The sequence below is a fragment of the Pongo pygmaeus genome, chromosome 19 (genome assembly GCF_028885625.2).
Source record: "Pongo pygmaeus isolate AG05252 chromosome 19, NHGRI_mPonPyg2-v2.0_pri, whole genome shotgun sequence".
Classification (NCBI taxonomy): Eukaryota; Metazoa; Chordata; class Mammalia; order Primates; family Hominidae; genus Pongo; species Pongo pygmaeus.
Window position 1 is genome coordinate 78196586 of NC_072392.2, and position 21158 is coordinate 78217743.

The 21158-nt window shown below is 48.5% G+C and overlaps 1 protein-coding gene across 3 annotated transcripts in view; it reads left to right on the forward strand.

Moving 5' to 3' along the window:
• NMT1 (N-myristoyltransferase 1) overlaps positions 1-21158 on the forward strand; it is a 53283-nt gene that overhangs the window by 27007 nt on the left and 5118 nt on the right. For all 3 annotated transcript variants that reach the window (XM_063656770.1, XM_063656769.1, XM_054459089.2), the window contains 7 exons: positions 2694-2802; positions 7574-7718; positions 14649-14767; positions 17174-17265; positions 18107-18223; positions 19355-19525; positions 20381-20489. In XM_063656770.1, coding sequence (XP_063512840.1) covers positions 2694-2802; positions 7574-7718; positions 14649-14767; positions 17174-17265; positions 18107-18223; positions 19355-19525; positions 20381-20489 — 862 coding nt within the window. The remainder of the gene's footprint in view (positions 1-2693; positions 2803-7573; positions 7719-14648; positions 14768-17173; positions 17266-18106; positions 18224-19354; positions 19526-20380; positions 20490-21158) is intronic.

A 21158-nucleotide genomic window follows, 5' to 3' on the forward strand; every position in this document is an offset into this window, starting at 1 on the left:
TGATCCGCCTGGCTCGGCCTCCCAAAGTGTTGGGATTACAGGTATGACCCACCATGCCGGACCTTTCAATTATTTGAAAATTGGTTATCTAGAATATACAGTTAAAATTATCCCTGTGTTTAGCTGATCCTACAGATTAGGATTCACTGTACTCAGGTTGGACTCCTAATTTTGACTTTTCTTTTCTTTTTCTTTTTTTTTTCCCCAAGATGGAGTCTTGCTCTGTCGCCCAGAGCTGGAGTGTAATGGCGCGATATTGGCTCACTGCAACAACTGCCTCCCGGGTTCAAGCAGTTCTCTTGCCTCGGCCTCCCAAGTAGCTGGGATCACAGGCGCGTGCCTCCATGCCTGGCTAATTTTGTATTTTTAGTAGAGATGGGGTTTCACCATGTCGGTCAGGCTGGTCTCGAACTCCTGACCTCATGATCTGCCCGCCGCGGCTTCCCAAAGTGCTGGGATTACAGGCATAAGCCACCACGCCCAGCCAATTTTGACTTTTCAATGTGGCTAAGAGGCCGAGCATGGTGGCTCACACCTGTAATCCCAGCACTTTGGGAGTTCAAGGCAGCAGGATCACTCAAACCTAGAGTTTGAGACCAGCCTGGGTAACATAGGGAGACCCCTGTCTCTATTTTTTAATTTAATAAAACATTAATGAGGCTAAGAAACTTTTTGCTTCATTCATTGGGTGTGTCATGTAGGGGAAAGCAGCACAAGGAAGTCCCCTTGATCATGTGCACACATGCACACGTGCATACACACAGACATGTTTCTTTTTTTTTTGAGACGGAGTCTCGCTCTGTCGCCCAGGCTGGAGTGCAGTGGCGCGATCTCGGCTCACTACAAGCTCCGCCTCCCAGGTGCACGCCATTCTCCTACCTCAGCCTCCCAAGTAGCTGGGACTATAGGCGCCTGCCACCACGCCTGGCTAATTTTTTGTATTTTTAGTAGAGACGGCGTTTCGCCATTTAGCCAGAATGGTCTCAGTCTCCTGACCTAGTGATCCGCCCGCCTCGGCCTCCCAAAGTACTGGGATTACAGGCGTGAGCCACTGCGCCCGGCCACATGTTTCTTGTAATCGTTCCATGGCAGGAGTAACTGGGTGCTATTGTTGTTTTAGTTTCCCAAGATTCCTAATGCTGGGTTTTGCCAGTGGTGATCCCTCAGTCTCAGCTTGCCAACAGTTGTACTCAATCCTGCAGACCTGATTTAGGCATTTCTTTTTTTTTCCCTTTTTTTTGAGACGGAATTTCGCTCTTGTTTCCCAGGCTGGAGTGCAGTGGCGCGATCTTGGCTCACAGCAACCTCCGCCTCCTGGGTTCAAGTGATTCTCCTGCCTTAGCCTCCCGAGTAGCTGGGATTACAGGCATGCACCACCATGCCCGGCTTATTTTGTATTTTTAATAGAGACGGGCTTTCTCCATGTTGGTCAGGCTGGTCTCGAACTCTGGACCTCAGGTGATCCTCCTGCCTTGGCCTCCCAAAGTGCTGAGATTACAGGTGTGAGTCACTGCGCCCAGCCTTTTCCTTTTTTTTGAGACAGAGTCTCACTCTGTCACCCAGGCTGAAGTGCAGTGGCACGATCTCGGCTCACTGCAAGCTCCATCTCCCGGGTTCACACCATTCTCCTGCCTCAGCCTCCTGAGTAGCTGGGACTACAGGCGCCTGCCACCATGCCCGGCTAATTTTTTTGTATTTTTAGTAGAGACAGGGTTTCACCATGTTAGCCAGGATGGTCTTGATCTCCTGACTTCATGATCCGCCCGCCTCGGCCTCCCAAAGTGCTGAGATTACAGATGTGAGCCACCGTGCATAGCCGCCTTTTCCTTTTTTTGAGACAGGATCTGTCTCTGTCATACAGGCTGGAGTGCAACGACATGATCTCAACTCACTGCAACCTCCACCTCCCGGGTTCAAGCGGTTCTCCTGCCTCATCCTCCTGAGTAGCTGGGACTACAGGCATGTGCCCTAGGCCCCAGCTAATGTTTATATTTTTAGTAGAAACAGGGTTTTGCCATGTTGGCCAGTCTGGCCTTAAACTCCTGACCTCAAGTGATCCACCTGCCTCGGCCTCCCGAAGTGTTGGGATTACAGGTGTGAGCTACCACGCCTGGCCGATTTGGGCATTTCTCATGATTGACCATTTTGGACACAGATTGCGGCAATGTTAATGTGCCATTTTCGTCATCCCTCACTCCCTTTTCGTACTGTCTTGTGCTCCAGATCCAGCTGGGGAAAGTCATGAAACCTAATACATTTGGGAGGTGGAGGAAGGAAGGGCAAAGCATTCCAGAAAGTCCATCACTGCCTTTTGGCTGTCATCCTTTTACATTCAGAGTTCAAGGAAGTATTGTGGTATGAATGCCTTGTTAACAATTATCATTCGTCTTTGGTGCCATTACCCTGGCAATCTAAAGAAAATAAGCAATATAAAAGCAAGAACGGAAAAGGCGCTTTCACACAAATAGGACATCCCTTGCCCAGCATTCCCTCCCTGAAAGCCGAGGAGGCGTGAGTCAGGAGGAGTGCTGGTGTCCTCCAAATGTCCTTTCTGGACCTGGGTTCTTCAGCCTGCTTCTGAAGCCAACAGGCTTGATTAAGGAAGGTCTGGCTCCACAGAAAGCTCTTTGTCAGGGGTAGCACAAAACAGATTTTTTTTTAAACCCTGCATTAGTATTTACTTTTTGTTACAGTGGTTTGAGTCCAGCCAATGACACTGGAGCCAAAAAGAAGAAAAAGAAACAAAAAAAGAAGAAAGAAAAAGGCAGTGAGACAGATTCAGCCCAGGATCAGCCTGTGAAGGTAACAAGGAGGTTCTGTTTTTTGTGACTGAGTCACTTTTTCACATGAGAGAGTTTTGAGGTGAATGTATAGGAACAACTTGGATTGATGTTCTCCACTGGTATTACTTCAAGATGGAAGAGTTGGATCCCAGTGCTGTCCTCTGCTGCCCTAGACCTAGGTGATGAAACTGCTCTCAGTACCCTAAAAGACACAGCAGGTCAGACACTGACTCCCAAGCATGGTGCCCATCAGAATGGACAGGTGCATACTGCATGTGCTGCTGTGCCAGTGCCCTGGGGAGCTACGTGTGACAGCCCCTGGCGCCTAGAGCAGTGGTTGTCTGTCTTAAGTCCCCACTGCTCTGACAATGAAAGGCCGCCCCTTTCTTTTTGAGACAGAGTCTTACTCTGTTGCCCAGGCTAGAGTGTAGTGCATGATTATAGCTCACTGCAACCTCCACTCCTGGGCTCAAGTGATCCTCCCACCTCAGCCTCCCAAGTAGCTGGGACTGCAGGTGCATGCCACCACACCTGTCCAATTTTTTTTTTTTTTTTTAATTTTTTGTAAAAATGGAGTCTCACTATGTTACCCAAGCTGGGTCTTGAACTCCTGGGCTCAAGCAATCCTCCTTCCCTAGCCTCCCAAAGTGCTGGGATTACAAGCGTGAGCCACTGCATTCAGCCAAAGACTTCTTCTTAAGACCTTTATATATTTGCAAACATTCTCTTAATGCCATAGTCATTATAATGAAAGCCATGAGTCTCACAGAGTCTTTCTGAGTTCTACTCCATGAGAACCACTGGCCTAAGGCTTACAACCCGAGAGTGATGCACTGGCATGAAACCCAGAGATATGGGTAAGGATTGTTTTGTTTCTTAAATAAAACAACATTACAAAATAAAACAATTGCAGGTAAGTGTTGTCTTCTTCAAAGTAGGCTGACAGGGGCAGGGGGACAACTCAAACATATTCATAATTCATCTTTTAAAACTGCCTCTGAGACCAGGCATGGTGGCTTATGCCTGTAATCCCAGCACTTTGGGAGGCCAAGGCGGGTGGATCACCTGAGGTCAGGAGTTCAAGACCACCCTGGCCAACATGGTAAAACCCTGTCTCTACTAAAAATATAAAAAATTAGTTGGGCGTGGTGGCAGGTGCCTGTAATCCCAGCTACTCGGGAGGCCAAGGCAGGAGAATCGCTTGAACCCAGGAGGCAAAGGTTGAAGTGAGCTGAGATCACGCCACTGCACTCCAGCCTGGGCAACAGAGTGAGACTCTGTCTCAAAAAATAAAAATTAAGTGGCCAGGCATGGTGGCTCACGCTTGTAATCTCAGCACTTTGGGAGGCCAAGGCGGGTGGATCATGAGGTCAGGAATTTGAGACCAGCCTGGCCAACATGGTGAAACCCCGCCTCTACTAAAGATACAAAAAAAAATTAGCCGGGCGTGGTGGCACGCGCCTGTAATCTCAGCTATTCAGGAGGCTGAGACAGGAGAATCACTTGAACCCACGAGGCGGAGGTTGCAGTGAGGTGAGATAGCGCCATTGCACTTCAGCCTGGGCGACAGGGCGACTCTGTCTCAAAAAAAAAAATTTTTTTTTTAATTAAAAAAAAAAGAACTGCCTCTGAAACAGTTTATAAGCCTCACAAAAATCCATACTCATTCCAATATACCCACACTTTGCTGTATGCCTCAAATGTTATGCCTCAACTTGAATCTACTACCTTATTGAGATATGACTTCAAGTAATTTTTTTTACTCTTTCCAATATAAAACCCACTATGAAAAAAATACCATTATTATTTAACACCATGTTGCACTTCATTTAAATTAGCTCCAAACCATCACCATCCCTACAAGGTAGGTGGGGGTCTTCCCTTTTTATTTATTTAATTTATTTTTGAGACTCTGTCATTCAGGTTGGAGTGCAGAAGTACGAACATGGCTGACCGCAGCCTCAACCTCCTGGGCTCAAGCAATCTTCCCACCTCAGCCTCCTGAGTAGCCGGGACTACAGGTGTGCACCACGACACCCAGCTAATTTTTTTATTATTTGTAGACACGGAGTCTCCCTGCGTTACTCAGGTTGATCTCTAACTCAGGCTCAAGAGATCTGCCTGCCATGGCCTCCTAAATTGCTGAGATTACAGGAGTGAGCCACCACACATGGCCGAGAATTTATTTAATAAACTGCAAGGGGAAGAAAATTAAAATGCCACCTCCCAGGCCTAAGCAATATGAACATATTGGTTTATGTTCTTTCTTTCCTTTATAATCTAAGTGAAAAATAGAAAACTAAATAAAAATATTCGAAGAAAATGTATGTATTTTTATTAACCTAAGTCTGACATAGGACCCAGAAGCCATAAAACAGAAATTGACAAATTTAAAACTTTGTAGAAGTCAAAAGATAACAATCTGGGAAAATATTTGCAACATATGTATTACTTTAAAATAATTGAATGAATAGGCAGTTCAGAAAGAAAAAATGTTTAATCAGTAAATAATAAGATGGTTAAAGTCATAATGAAAGAAATGACCATTAAAGTGATAATTTTTTCTCTTAGATTGGCATAGATTAAGGCTTGGTAAACTTATTTTTTTTTGTGAGACGGAGTCTCGCTCTGTCGCCCAGGCTAGAGTGCAGTGGCGCAATCTCTGCTCACTGCCAGCTCCGCCTCCCGGGTTCACGTCATTCTCCTGCCTCAGCCTCCCGAGTAGCTGGGACTACAGGCGCCCGTGACCACGCTGGCTAATTTTTTGTATTTTTAGTAGGGACGGGGTTTCACTGTGTTAGCCAGGATGGTCTCGATCTCCTGACCTCGTGATCCACCCGCCTTGACCTCCCAAAGTGCTGGGATTACAGGCGTAAGCCACCGCGCCCGGCCACTTTTTTTTTTTTTTTTTAAATAGTGACAGGGGTCTCACTATATTGCCCAGGCTGGCCTTGAACTCCTGGGCTTAAGCAGTCCTCCCACCTCAGCCTCCCAAAGTGCTGGGATTACAGATGTGAGCCACCAAGCTCAGCTGAGGCTTGGTAAATATAATGGTGAGGGTCTGGAGCTACTCTCATACACTGTTCATTGGATTACTGATAGTCTCTTTTTAGAGAGCAAATTGATGATAAATAATTTCAAAAGTGCATACCTTTTGACCCAGCAAGCCTCTTTCTTAACTTCATCCTACAGAAATATATATCCCAGTGGGTAAAAATAGATGTATAAGAAAATTTATGCTGGGCGTGGTGGCCTGTAATCCCAGCATTTTGGGAGGCCGAGGTGGGCAGATCGCTTGAGCCCGGGAGTTCGAGGCCAGCCCAGGCAACATAGTGAGACCCCGTCTCGACAAAAAAACAAACAAAAAAATTATCTGGGCCTGGTGGCACACGCCTATAGTCCCAGCTACTCAAGAGGCTGAAGTGGGAGAATCCCTTCAGCCCATGAGGTTGAGGCCGCAGTGAGCCATGATTGCGCCACTGCACTCCAGCTTGGGCAACAGAGCAAGACCCTGTCTCAAAAAAAAAGAAATTCACTGCAACATTGTTGTATTACTGAAGAACAAAATCACCAAAATGCCCATGAGTAGGGGCCTGGCTAAATATACTGTGGTCCATACATACAGTGGACTTAGTTGGTAGAATGGGTAGGTCCATGTGTTTTCACCTGGAAAGGTCTCTAAGACATAGTCTTTAAAGAGCAGTTTGTACGATAATATTACATGATCCAATTTTAGTTTTTGAAAAGTGTGTGTGTGCATTTGGAACTTGCATGCAAAAAAGACTGGAATTATATTTGCCTCTTCTCACCTTCCCAAGTGAAGACTGTTGATGACAAGGATTATATTTGGGGGATGGGATTGTTGGGTGTTTACTTTCTATGTGTCTTACACATTTCTGCATTGTTTGAAATTTACATTAAGCATGTATTACTTTTGCCATCAAACAACATAAGACTAATAAGGGGAGAAACCCTGCGGGCAGCACCCACCCATCATATAGCTCATTGTAAACCACTTTTTCTCCAGTTGCAATGACCTCTGGGATTAGGACAGAGGAACCAAACCCCTTCTTTGAGTTGTACCCCCTAACTTTTTTTTTTTTTTTTTTTGAGATGGAGTCTTGCTCTGTCACCCAGGCTGGAGTGCAGTGGCGCGATCTTGGCTCACTGCAACATCTGCCTCCCAGGTTCAAGCAATTCTCCTGTCTCAGCCTCCTGAGTAGCTGGGATTACAGGGACACGCTGCCATGCCTGGCTAATTTTTTGTATTTTAGTAGAGACAGGGTTTCACCGTGTTGCCCAGGCTGGTCTTGAACTCCTGAGCTCAGGCAATCCACCTCCCTCGGCCTCCCAAAGTTCTGGGATTACAGACATGAGCCACTGCGCCCAGCATTCTTTTTTTTTTTTTTTTTTTTTTTTTTTTTGAGACGGAGTCTAGCTTTGTTGCCCAGGCTGGAGTGCAATGGCGCCATCTTGGTTCACTGCATCGTCTGCCTCCCAGGTTCAAGTGATTCTCCTGCCTCAGCCTCCCAAAATAGCTGGGATTACAGGTGCCCGCCACCACGCCTGGCTAATTTTTGTATTTTTATTAGAGACAGGGTTTCACCACATTGGTAAGGTGGGTCTGGAACTCCTAACCTCAAGTGATCCGCCCGCCTTGGCCTCCCAAGGTGCTGGGATTACAGGCATGAGCCACTGCACCAAGCTCCCCTTAACTCTTGAACTCATAATTAATCAAAAATCTTACTAACATAATGGGCCTTTTCTCTCCCTAACTTTGTCTTGTCCAGATGAACTCTTTGCCAGCAGAGAGGATCCAGGAAATACAGAAGGCCATTGAGCTGTTCTCAGTGGGTCAGGGACCTGCCAAAACCATGGAGGAGGCTAGCAAGCGAAGCTACCAGTTCTGGGATACACAGCCCGTCCCCAAGCTGGGTATGTAAATGCTTGCTTTCCTTGCCAGGTCAGGGGCGAGGGATCTGCCTCAGCTGTGCCTTCATGAGGGTTTCATGCTGAATTATTGTAGGGAGGGCAGTAGAGTCCTGGAGTTCCTTGGTAGTTGTTTTCAGAGGGTGGTTTTTAAAAATGCAGCATAAAGACTGTCATTCAGAGACCTTACCACTTTATAGCAGCACACCTTGAGAACAAATAATGATTCTTGCCAACAGCAGTGGCTCACACCTATAATCTCAGCACTTTGGGAGGCCAAGGAGGGAGGATTGTTTGAGCCCAAAAGTAAAAAAAAAAAAAAAAAAATAGCCAGGCATAGTGACATGCACCTGTAGTCCCAGCTACTCAGGAGGCTGAGGTGGGAAGATCACTTGAACCTGGGAGGTCAAGGCGGCAGTGAGCTGAGATCACGCCACCGCACTCCAGCCTACACGACAGGAGTGAGACCCCCAACTCAAAAAACGAACAAACCAAAAAACCCAAAAAGAAAAACAAAACTATTGGCACATGAAGAGTGGGAATGTCTGCCCAGAGGTCTTTTTTCCACTTAGGTTTATAGAGAGTTTGTCTTGTTTGTCTGGGCACATGTTTATTCCTAGAATGGGCAAAGTCCCCAGCCTGTTCCCCTTTGTCTCCTAGCCAATGCATGCTTACTAAATGCAAAGTGGTTTGAGATTTTGCTTAGCAGTGATGGTTCAACAACAGGAATACCATATATAGATTTCATCAGCACCCCTTAAAAAAGCTATAATGAACTGCTAAAGGGATGGAATAGGCAGAATGTCTAAAAGGATTCTGGAAGGGACTGGATCCTGTTAGATATGCCTGCCAAGACTGAGCCAAGCCAACCTTGATGGTTAACTTCAGGACTCAGCTGACAAAGTTTCTGAAGTGGTTGTATCATGATTCTGGATCCACTGGTGGCCTAGTTCCTGTTTTCTTTGTGACTGGGAAAGTAAGTATGTTGAAAAAAACCATATTCCAACACCAAATGTAAATGACTTTCAGCTTGTCCACATTACTGCTCCTTTCCAGAAACACAATGAGACTTCACTAGTATGTTCGGTGCAGAGGAGGAGGGTGGGGCAGGGCCAGATAGGGTAGGGCCAAAGACTGGTGAGGGGAGGAAGGCAGCTGTGCCCGAGGAGATTTGTCTGCTGCAGAGGTTGGGAGCAGCTACTACATGAGGCCTGCAGACCTGCAGGATGGGCATTGCCTAATTGCTAGTGGAAATGCAGTTTGTCAGGCCCCACCCCAAAGCTGCAGAATCAGAACTGCCAGAGGATTTCTGTCCACTTTGAAAGTTTGAGAAGCTCTGCTCTAGAGCGGATGCAGTTCTTAGAAGCTTGGTCACAATAGAAGCAAGCTGAGGAGGTGCATCCCTGCAGGTGAGGGAGAGCAGAGCACTGCCCAGGTGGACAAGAGGGGTGCCGATTCCCCCATCACCATGTGTGTTTGGCTGCCCTCATTGGCCAGGTCCCAGGCCCACTGGCTAAGCCCTCCAGCAAGGCTTTGGGCCACAGGGTGGGGTCCCAGTGACCAGTTTCTTGCTGAGGAGCAGGAAGGATGCAGAGAGCCACACATCTCACCTCTGAATGAAATCCCTGATGAGGTGTTGTGTGGTGGCTGCCATATATCTTGGCTGTGTTTTCAGATGGCATTTTGGAGTTTTGGTTTGATTTTATTTTTCCTGAGGAATTCGCAAATGAGTAACCTTGCTACGTTCTTCACAGATAGTGGCACCTGGTAAAAAGGCAGATTGAGCCCGGGCGCAGTGGCTCACGCCTGTAATCCCAGCACTTTGGGAGGCCAAGGCGGGCGGATCACCTGAGGTCAGGAGTTTGAGACCAGCCTGGCCAACATGGTAAAACCTCGTCTCTACTAAAAATACAAAAACTAGCTGGGCGTGGTGGCACGGGCCTGTGATCCCAGCTACTTGAGAGTCTGAGGTGGGAGAATCGCTTGAACCTGGGAGACGGAGGTTGCAGTGAGCTGAGATTGCACCACTGCACTCCAGCCTGGGTAGCAGAGCAAGAATGCGTCTCAAAATTAAATTAAAAAAAAAAAAAAAAGCAGCTTGGGATTAATTTGCTTCTGTTCCTCTTCAGCCCAGCAATACTTTGTTTTCCTTTCACCTGTAGATGTGAAAGTGCTTCAGTTTAGTTCTCAGAAAGCTCAAGAGAAAACCACAGAGTTGCTCATACGGGCCCTGACACTTTGAGGAAGGAGGAACAAGGTCTGGTTTTATTTCTTCTGGCTTTGCCTTCTGTGCAGTGTGTGGTGTCGGACTCTGTGGAAGAGTGGTCACCCTAAGCATCTGACTAGTCTGCCTTTGAGGTCCAGGGTCAGTCAAGCCCCAGTTAGAGTCCTTTGTTTGTGTCAGCCTGTAAAAAGTACCACCTTGGCAGGCGTGTTAGCCTGCATGGCTGAGGCGTCACCCTAGTTCTGAGTTTTCTCGGGGTGGTGGTACCTACAGCTTCTTGCCCTAATTTTTTTTCACTTAATTGGAGGACTAATGATTATAAATCTCGTGCATATCAGCTGCACTGTGTTTTTACAGTACTCTCCACCTTCTTGGGAGAGTTTTAATTAGATGGTATTCCACTAAAGAAACCTACAAGTCTCTCTTATTTATTTATTTGTTTGTTTATGAGACAGAATCTCACTCTGTTGCCCAGGCTGGAGTGCAGTGGCGCGATCTCGGCTCACTGCAACCTCTGCCTCCCGGGTTCAAGCAATTCTCTGCCTCAGCCTCCCAAGTAGCTGGGATTACAGGCGCCCGCCACCACGCCCGGCTAATTTTTGTATTTTTAGTAGAGACGGGGTTTCACCATCTTGGCCAGGCTGGTCTTGAACTCCTGATCTCGTGATCCACCTGCCTCGGCCTTCCAAAGTGCTAGATTACAGGCATGAGCCACTGCGCCCAGCCCTCTCTTTTATTTTCTTGAGACAGGATCTCGCTCTGCTGCCCAGGCTGGAGTGCAGTGGCATGATCATGGCTCACTGCAGCCTTGATCTCTTGGGCTCAAGCAATCCTCCTACCTTAGCCTCCTGAGTAGCTGGGACTACAGGTGCCTGCCACCATGCCTGGCTAATTTTTAAATTTTTTGTGGAGACATGGTTTCACTGTGTTGCCCTGGCTGGTCTCAAACTCCTAGGTTCAAGCTGTCCTCCTGTCTTAGCCTCCTAAAGTGCTGGGATTATAGGCATGAGCCACTGCACCTGACTGAGACCTGCAATTCTTTAGAAGCTTAAAATTATCCTAGGTTTACCATGGAAAGGCCTTCAAGAGGCCGGGTGTGGTGGCTCAATGCCTGTAATCCCAGCACTTTGGGAGGCCAAGGCAGGAGGACTGCTTGAGCCCAGCAGCTCAAGACCAGCCTGGACAACAGGGAAAGACCTCGTCTCTACAAAAAAATTTAAAAATTAGCCAGACATGGTAGCACATGCCTGTGGTCCCAGTTTCTCAGGAGACTGAGGTGGGAGGATCGTTTGAGTCCTGGAGGTCGAGGCTGTAGTGAGCCATGATCGTGCCACTGCACTCTAGCCTGGGTGACAGAGCGAGTCCCTGTCTCAAAGATTAAAAGATAAATAAAAATGAAAGGCCTTCTTAGCAGAAGTGTTTTAGTCTGTATAACAACTGTAAGAGCCGCAGATGAACTTTTGATCTCCCGCTTCAGATCATGTCATTCTTCTTTTTAAAGTCACCCCTTTCCCACTCATGTCAATGGAAGCAGTATCCTTTTCTGTCTTTGGTCAGTGGAATGCAGTGTGGCCACTCTGTTTTAAAAAGTCACTATCAAAGGGAGGATGTGCACTCACCTGGTTTCTATGGGTCCCAGAGAGAAGCTTCCCCTCTCTTTTTCCTCTGCCTGGCCTTTGTTTGGTTTAATGTTTTCCGCATCTCAGACATTCTCATTTCTCCGAAGTCCTTCACAGTTGCACCACATTGCTTAGTTTTGGGTCTTTGATGTTTGATGTCACGGAAAGAATTTTGAGGGAAGAGTGTGCAGAAAGAAACCCATTGAAAGCTCAGGGTTTTCTTTAAACTTCCAGATTCTTTTAAAGCAAGTTCGAAGTGTCATCCTTAGTCATTTATTGGTTCATGTTGGCCTTGAGAGAATCAGCTGCATTCTTGCTGTGCTCTGCAGAGCAGCCTTCCACCCCTGCTCAGCAGGAGGTACTCAAAGGCCGTTGTAAGGGAGAAGGCAGGCTGCTCCCCACAGAGCAGGACAAGCAGAGGCCATGATGCTGGCACCACACCGAGGACAGCACAGGAGCCTTGGGCTGCTTCTTGGCATCGAGGGCACTCCACAGTGGGAGTCTAGTAAAAGTGGCTGCTCCCTTTTCAGTGTTTCCTGTAGCTCTACTTTTTCACACCCACCCTGCCCCACATAGTCCACCTGCAGCCTGGCTGATTCCTAATTATCCTTGAGGTCTTGTCATTATATATTTCCTCTGAGAGGTCTTTCCTGACACACACACACACACACAGGTCCCATAGCACCCTGTACTTCAGTCTTACTGGCCCTCGCCATGCCAGGTGACACGTGTCCATGATAGTGAGGACCTGTGTCTGTTTCATTCGCCAGCCCCTGCCACAGAACTGGCACATTCTAGGATTCAGTGAACACTTCGTGAAGGAGTGAGTGAATGGAAGTGCCTGTTGCATGTAGGACCTGGTAGCCAGCCTAAATGAGAAGATTTAGCCTTGAGGTTATTTTAGTACAGTAGGGAAGACCATCAGTATTCTTGGCCATGGAAGTAATTTAGGGGGAAAAAAAGAAGGTTCTGAAGTGTATAGGAGAAGGTATAAATTCAATACAAGTTGGGAAATTAGCACCTAGATAAGACTAGAGGGTCTGGCCCTCAGCTTTGTAGGCTCAAAAATGTTTTTTTTTAATATACATAGCTGTCAGTTGGAAGCGGATTGACTTAAACAAATTCACAAGAGCTACTTTATGAATAATCAAATGGTGGGTTTTGGCTGGGTGCCGTGGCTCATGCTATAATCCCAGCATTTTGGGAGGCCAAGGCAGGAGGATCACTTGAGTCTAGGAGTTCGAGACCAGCCTGGGCAACAGTGAGACCTCATCTCTACGAAAAATAAAATTAGCCAGGCGTAGTGGCGCATGCCCGTAGTCCCAGCCACTCGAGAGGCTGAGATGGGAGGATCGTTTGGGCCTAGGAGGTCGAGGCTGTAGTGAACCAAGGTTACGCCACTGCATTCCAGCCTGAGCAACAGAGCAAGACCCCATCTCACCGGTCATGAGTTTCCTAACTAGGGAAGAAAAATGTGACCTCTCTCCCAAGCAAACCTGTTGGGAAGCCTGATTACCAGCAGAGCAGGCTGCTTCCCTGCTGTGTGTCCCTGCACTTTCCAGATCCTGACCCGCAGCATGTGGATAATGACTCATTTATTTACTGTTTCCCCAGAAGATGGTATGTCTCATGAGGACAGGGACTTGGTCCTTTTTCCTGCTGTACACTAGGGGCTGGCATGGTCACTGAGTCACTGGTGCATGGTTGGTGCTCAGTAATGTGTGTGATGGAAGAGGATGACATGATCAGTGCCAGCGGTGGTGTCGTGTGCTGCAGCCTGATGCAGCCCTTTCCACCACACTTGCCCCACAGATTATTCTGGGAAGGTCTAGGGCTTCCTGTTACATGTTAGAATGAAATGTTTGGACTTTGGGAGGCCGAGGCAGGTGGATCACTTGAGGCCAGGGGTTTGAAACCAGCCTGGCCAACATGGTGAAACTCCATCTCTACTAAAAAAAAAAAAAACACACACCAAAATTAGCCAGCGTGGTGGCGGACACCTGTAATTCCAGCCACTCGGGAGGCTGAGACAGGAGAATCGCTTGAACCGGGGAGGTGAAGGTTGCAGTGAGCCAAGATCGCACCACTGTACTCCAACCTGGGCAACAGAATGAGACTCTGTCTCAAAAAAAAAAAAAAGAAAAGAAAAAGAAAATATTTGGGAGCAGGAGTCTGAAAGTCAGTAAAAGCATGAATTGAGTGCCTAGTCTATACAGAGCCCTTTGCTAGGAACACTGTTACTGGGTTGGTCCCTTTTGAAGACTCCATTTTCCAAAATGCACTAAACATTGCATTCTTCCCAATGTAAACATGAGTGAGCCCATTGTAGAAATGAAATCATCCCAAGGGCCAGAATTCAGTGGTGAATCTCTCAGCATTTATGAGTCCGATTGAGCTCTGGATAGGAATGAGGGCTGTGTCTTTGGAGCACTCCCCACATGCTCCCACAGAGGAGGGGCCTATCCTGCTCAGGGAGGGGATGTGTCAGGGTGACTTCCCGGCAGCACAGTGTAGACTTGGTGATTCAGCCCAAAGGCACTTGCAGGACTCTAAACACTGAGGGCCTGAGTTGGCAGTAGCAGTTAACTGGCTCACGCTGCTGAAAGCCAAGGCTGGCAGGGCCACGATTGAGCCTGGCGCCTAGAAGCCATCATCTGGTTCAGAAATGGGCCCAGTACATTGTTGTTGCTGTTGACACAAAAGCAGCCTTGTTGTGACTCCTTACAAATCCATCCAGACTGATGGGCCTGGGCCAGGGCCCTGACAGCACTCTTTACACCAACCAGGAGGCAGGAGCCAAATTACTAAAGATAAATGTTTGTCATTCAGTGACCCAAGGGAGATTTAAATGGATTTCCAAAACACGAACCACCTTGGATCCCAGTGATTGTCCTCAGGTTTTGCCATGAATTGGCCCTCAGTTAGGGGCTAAGGGTAGCTGGAAAGATGGTTTGCAGTTGCCAAGCACAGAGTGTTCTTCAGATGGAGGGCTCCTAGGAACAGGAGGAATTTGCTCTGGTTGAGTTTTGAACTGAGCCCTTTACTGCCCCGAGGGGGCAAAGGGTGAGGCTCACAGCTGTGCTCTTCTTTCAGGCGAAGTGGTGAACACCCATGGCCCCGTGGAGCCTGACAAGGACAATATCCGCCAGGAGCCCTACACCCTGCCCCAGGGCTTCACCTGGGATGCTTTGGACCTGGGCGATCGTGGTGTGGTGAGTGGGCCCTCAGAAGGTTAACACCTGCGGGTAGGAGCCATTTTCACAGTAAGCCCTGCAGTTTCACCGAGACCACGTTTACTCGAGCCCTAGAGAGCTGAGCCAAGGAGGTCTGAACAGACTCCAGTCTGTAACTTCCTGGGGCATGGCCAAGACTCCACATAAATAGCTCTTAGCTTTTCTGGCAGGTTGAAAGTTAACCTCTGTAGCCCCCTGACGTGGATACCTGTTTTTCATTTATTCTTTTTTGTTCATTCATTTATTTCCTTATTTTCTTTCTAGTCTGTCTCCTGACTGGAGCAGCTGGGGCTGCTAAATGAGGCCCTGTCCTCCCCTTTCCACCCCAGCCACCCAGAGCCCCTTGTTTTGACCTGAGGAATTTATTTCCCTTATAAAGAATGATGAAAATGTCGCCGGGCGCGGTGGCTCACGCCTGTAATCCCACCATTTTGGGAGGCCGAGGCAGGTGGATCATGAGGTCAAGAGTTCGAGACCAGTCTGACCAACATAATAAAACCCCATCTCTACTAAAAATACAAAAAATTAGCCAGGTGTGGTGGTGTATGCCTGTATCCCAGCTACTCGGGAGGCTGAGGCAGGAGAATCTCGTGAACCTGAGGGGGGGATGTTGCAGTGAACTGAGATCACACCATTGCACTCCAGCCCAGGTGACAGTGCGAGACTCTTTGTCTAAAAAAAAAAAAAAAAAAAGTCAACAGAATTTTTTTTTTTTTTTTTTGAGATGGAGTCTCGCTCTGTTGCCCAGGCTGGAGTGCAGTGGCACCATCTCAGCTCACTGCAGTCTCTGCCTCCTGGGTTCAAGCGATTCTCCTGCCTCAGCCTCCCGAGTAGCTGGGATTACAGGTGAGTGCCACCACGCCCAGCTAATTTTTATATTTTTAGAAGAGATGGTGTTTCACCATGTTGGCCAGGCTGGTTTCGAACTCCTGACCTCAGGTGATCCACCCGCCTCGGCCTCCCAAAGTGCTGGGATTACAGGCAATGAGCCACTAGGCCTGGCTTTTTTTTTTTTTTTTTTGAGATGGAGTCTGGTTCTGTTGCCCAGGCTGGAGTGCCAGTGGCGCGATCTTGGCTTACCCCAACCTCCACCTTCCAGGTTCAAGCGATTCTCCTGCCTCAGCCTCCCCGAGTAGCTGAGATTACAACCATCTGTCACCACGCATGGATAATTTTTGTATTTTTAGTAGAGATGGGGTTTCACTATGTTGGCCAGTCTGGTCTCGAACTCCTGACCTCATGATCCACCCGTCTCGGCCTCCCAAAGTGCTGGGATTACAGGCATGAGCCACTGCGCCCAGCCTTTTTTTTTTTTGAGATGGAGTCTTGCTCTGTCGCTCAGGCTGGAGTGCAATGGCACAATCTCGGCTCACTGCAACCTCCACCTCCTGTGTTCAAGCAGTTCTCCTGCCTCAGCCTCCCCAGTGGCTGGGATTACAGGTGTCTGCCACCACGCCAGGCTAATTTTTTTATTTTTTAGTAGAGATGGGGTTTCACCACATTGGCCAGGCTGGTCTTGAACTTCTGACCTCAGGTGATCCGCCCACCTCAGCCTCCCAAAGTGCTGGGATTACAGGCTTGAGCCACCACACCCGGCCAACAGAATTTTTTAATACCAAAGTTGGGCCAGCAGATGGAGATAGCTGAGAGGGCAGAAAAAGGCCTTTGTGGCTGGGTATGGTGGCTCACACCTGTAATTCCAACAATTTGGGAGTCTAAGGTGGGAAGATCGCTTGAGCCCAGGAGTTCAAAATCAATCAGCCTGGTCAATATAGTGAGACTGCCCCACTACAAAAGAAAAAAATTTAATAATTAGCCAGACATGGTAGTATGCCCCAGTAGTCTCAGCTACCCAGGAGGCTGAAGTAGGAGGATCGCTTGAAACCAGGAGTTGGAGGCTGTAGTGAGCCATGATCACACCAGTGCACTCCAGCCTGGGTAACAGGGTGAGACTCTATCTTGAAAAGAAAGGAAAAAAGGCCTTTGTTTGGGCCAGATGGTAAAAAATCAGACAAGGTGAGAAATAGCAGTGACTCTCCGTGGAGTAATTCCTTGACTAGCTTCGAGAGTCTTCCCTCTATAGCACTTCACAGAAGTTGAGACCAGTGGCTGTCGGTTGTTGATGGCACAGAATGATGAAGTGCTTGGTGAGTTAGGTGGCATTCTGGGTCTGCCTCTCTACCACGTGATGCCTCAGTTTTCTGCTATAACTAGGGTGTTTGCTCCAAGAGTTCCTACCATGCCAGGGGGCAGAAGGATTTGTGAGACTCCACGTCGTTTTTGGTAGTTTGCTTCATCCTTCTGAAAAGCCTAGAGTCCCAGGGTATTGGAGTTGGTCTGCTACCTGGCAGAATACCTCCAAGTGAGCTGCTTATTTCTTTACAGCTAAAAGAACTGTACACCCTCCTGAATGAGAACTATGTGGAAGATGATGACAACATGTTCCGATTTGATTATTCCCCGGAGTTTCTTTTGTGGTAAGTTGTAGGGGCTTTCTTGAGGTTCTTGAGGGCAAGGCATAGAGCAGAACCACCAGAGGGCACCAGAGTTTTCATCCCTGCCAGGGGCCAACCTTTGAATGGCAAATTAGTGTCATTTTTGAGTTCCTGCATCTGAAGAACACTTGCTTTCATTAGCGCTTAGAATTGCAGCTTAGTTTAAGACAATTGACTGGGTGAGGGAGACCTTCGTAGAGCTGGTACCCAGGGAAGAGGTATTCATTGTCTGGTGACTTTATATAAGAAAGTAGGGGCCATGAGACCTACTAAGACTGAAAGAAAAGAAGGCACATTTTCTGTCTAGTTCCTGAGCATGCTCAGTTGTATAGCCTTGCCTGGCTGAGCCATCCACCTGCCCAGGCCACGTTTAATATCCAGGAAGAGAGAGGCATGGGCCGAAATGGAGAGGGACTAACTGAAAGGGAAGGAAGAATTTGTACCAGAAGGAGGGAGACGGGATACCAGAGCTCCAGGGTTGCCACAATCAGCTCTCAACCATGGGACCCACTGGCCTCTGAACCAAAGATGCCAGTCCCTTGGTTCAAGCTGTCAAAGTGAACACACAGAAATTGGATCAGGCATGAAGTCCTCAGTATGATAACCTTGGGTTGGATGAGTAACTAGGCCAAATGGGATGAGCAGCCAGAAATGGTGATGGCTCGATTCTGTGTGTCCAGGACGGCTTGACCCTAAAGAGAATTCAGCTATTAACCCCCAGGGAGGTGGTAGCACCAGATCCGAACCAAATTTGGCTGTGGAACCCAAACAGCTTGTCCAGCCTGCCGGCAAGCAGCACAACCACCCCAGCCTCTCTTTTCAGGGCTCTCCGGCCACCCGGCTGGCTCCCCCAGTGGCACTGCGGGGTTCGAGTGGTCTCAAGTCGGAAATTGGTTGGGTTCATTAGCGCCATCCCAGCAAACATCCATATCTATGACACGTAAGCACCTGCACCTATCCCCACCCCCCCACAACACCGCCATCCTGCTTGGTCTGGGAGGGAGGAGAAAAAGGCTGCACAATGTGCCCCATGAAAGGAAGAGGGAAGGTCTCAGGAAGGGAGGATGCCCAGGTGCGGGGACTGCAGATTCATCCTAGGAACCACCTGTTCTGCTCAGAGTCCCAGTCGGCTCCCTTGTTTGTGGCCCAGGTTGGAAGGAGCCCACCCTGAGGCCTGGTGTGCCTGCTCAGCAGAGGCTTGTTTTTGTTTTTATTATTTTTTAAATTTTATAGAGGCAAGGTCTTGCTATGTTGCCCACGCTGGTCTCAAACTCCTGAGCTCAAGTGATCCACTCACCTGTGCCTCCCAAGAATGTTGGGATTATAGATGTGAGCCATTGTGCCTGGCCAGAGGCTTTTTTTAGTCTCACTCTGTTGCCCGGGCTGGAGTGCAGTGGTGCGATCTTGGTTCACTGCAAGCTCCACCTCCAGGGTTCAAACAATTCTCCTGCCTCAGCCTCCCAAGTAGCTGGGATTACAGGCATGCGCCACCACACCCGGCTAATTAGAGGCTCATTTTTGAACGCCTGTACCAGTCACACTTGGAAGCACTTGAACAGCAGCAGAAATGGGCCAGAGCCAGTGTGACCCAGATTCAGATAGTCCTTGGGGCCTGTGATCTCTGCTCTTCATTTTCCCTGGAAGTGTTGAAACCATCTGCCTCCTACAGTCTTCAGGGCTTATCAGCTGTGTTCTTGAGGGAATCAGAACGCTTGAAACCCTAGAATTGCCTTGACCTGCCCCATGGGTTCCCTGTGCTGCTTCCCTGCATGCTAAAGGTGGGATTCCCCAGCCGACTCCTAGGGACTCATCAGGGAGATGCTGGTGGTACCTTCAAATAAAGGTGTTTGCTTGAGTCCCACCTTCCTTTGGAAATAGATTCTGTTGAAGTGAGGCAGGCTCCTGGCCTGGTGGAGTGTGGTGGGGAGTCCCAGTACTGAGTGCAGGTGGCAGCTAAAAGTACACCTGTGCTGCAGACCTGGTCCTTCTAGGTGTGGCTGCATGTGCTTGATGGGATCACCATTCCCTTCTCTGTTAAAAACCTTGTCACCTGGATTTTCCCCCCTCTTAGAGAGAAGAAGATGGTAGAGATCAACTTCCTGTGTGTCCACAAGAAGCTGCGTTCCAAGAGGGTGGCTCCAGTCCTGATCCGAGAGATCACCAGGCGGGTTCACCTGGAGGGCATCTTCCAAGCAGTTTACACTGCCGGGGTGGTACTACCAAAGCCCGTTGGCACCTGCAGGTAAAACTGTCTTCCTGTAAGGCCCCAAAAATACGGGTGTCTGCACTGTAGTTGAGGAGCATGTGCCACTGTGAGTCACAGCTCCGCCCTTAGCATCCCATCTCTGGAGTATCTGGTAAGGCGGGCACTTGGTGCCTGCAGGAGCCAGATGGGGAGCATGGAGAGGGCGGGAGGGTTGTAGGGATGGCAGACTGGCAAGTCTCTGCCTTGTCTGGAGGGCTCTTGGTGTCTGCTGGCTGCTGCCATTTGGAGATGGTTGGGGGCGGTACTGGCGGTTTGTTTTTGTTTTTAGGGATGAGCCCATATCTGGATTTTTATGGGAAATGTCCTGAAGTTTTAAATGGTTGGCTCAAATTGTTTTGAATATTGTGTGCACCAAATAGAGCAAGTTAGCTATGTGCTCTAAGGGCAACCTCTGCCTTAGAAAGTTGTTTAAAACAATTGAATAATCTCTCCCTAAAGAACTTTAAAAGTAAAAACACCAGGTGTGAAAGCAGAAGAGGAGGAGGGAGGAGGGTGAGTGCCTCTGCCATCATCTTCTGGGCATGACTACAGTCCTTTTCCGTTGACTTGATTCTAGGAGTGAGGATTGCTCTCCCCAGACAACCGCTGTAGCAGAGGAATAGTTTTTGAAATTGAGCAAGAAAAATAGGGAGAAAGAAAATCCAGGAGGAGCTTTGGCAGCACTCACTGTGGGAAGGGGGAGGGGGAGGCTGGAGAGCAGGGTGACACCACTGACTCCGGAGGCACCTGATGTGTCTCTCACGCCACCTGCTGGCCAGCTGGGGTCTCCCTGCCATTGTCCTAATAGGGATTGGCCAGAACCCTGAGGACAGGACATTTGTGTCCCCACAGGTATTGGCATCGGTCCCTAAACCCACGGAAGCTGATTGAAGTGAAGTTCTCCCACCTGAGCAGAAATATGACCATGCAGCGCACCATGAAGCTCTACCGACTGCCAGAGGCCAGTGGTGCCCCGGGTGGTGGGCAGGGGGCAGAGAGGGCAAGGAGAGCCTGGCTGTCAGCAGGAAAGAAGGGCTCTGGGTGGAGAGGGAGCTTTCTCCTACCGGAAAAGTGAACCAGCCCATAGTCTTCAGATTTCCTGGACTTTCTATTTCTGTTATCTGAAGCAGGATTTTATTTTAGTTTAACTTTCTCAGTTCCTCTGAGTCTGTGCCTGGACTAGCTTCTCTGCCATCTGTTGAAAGGCTCAGAGAACACCTATTCTCTGTAATTTTAGCCTAAGTAAAGCATAAATAGAATGATGAATCCACTTATGAACCTTCATACACACAGCAACGCGTTCCAAAGCCCAGCGCAGATGGGTCAGGTAAAGGGTGACCTAAGCTTGTGAGGGAAGCCCTGATTTCTAATCCCAATTTCCCCACCCAGATTTGGCTGAAGGACTGGGCAACCTTAAAGTGAGCTGCTTTTCTGTTCTGGGTCTCAGTTTTCCTAGTTTCCCAAAGAAACAAATGCTCCAACTGTGGCTGGCTTCAGGTAGGGATTCTTTTTTTTTTTTTGGAGACAGGGTCTCATTCTGTTGCCCAGGCTGGAGTGCAGTGGCACAGTCGCAGCTCACTGCAGCCTCGACCTCCCAGACTCAAGTGATTCTCCCATCTCAGCCTCCCAA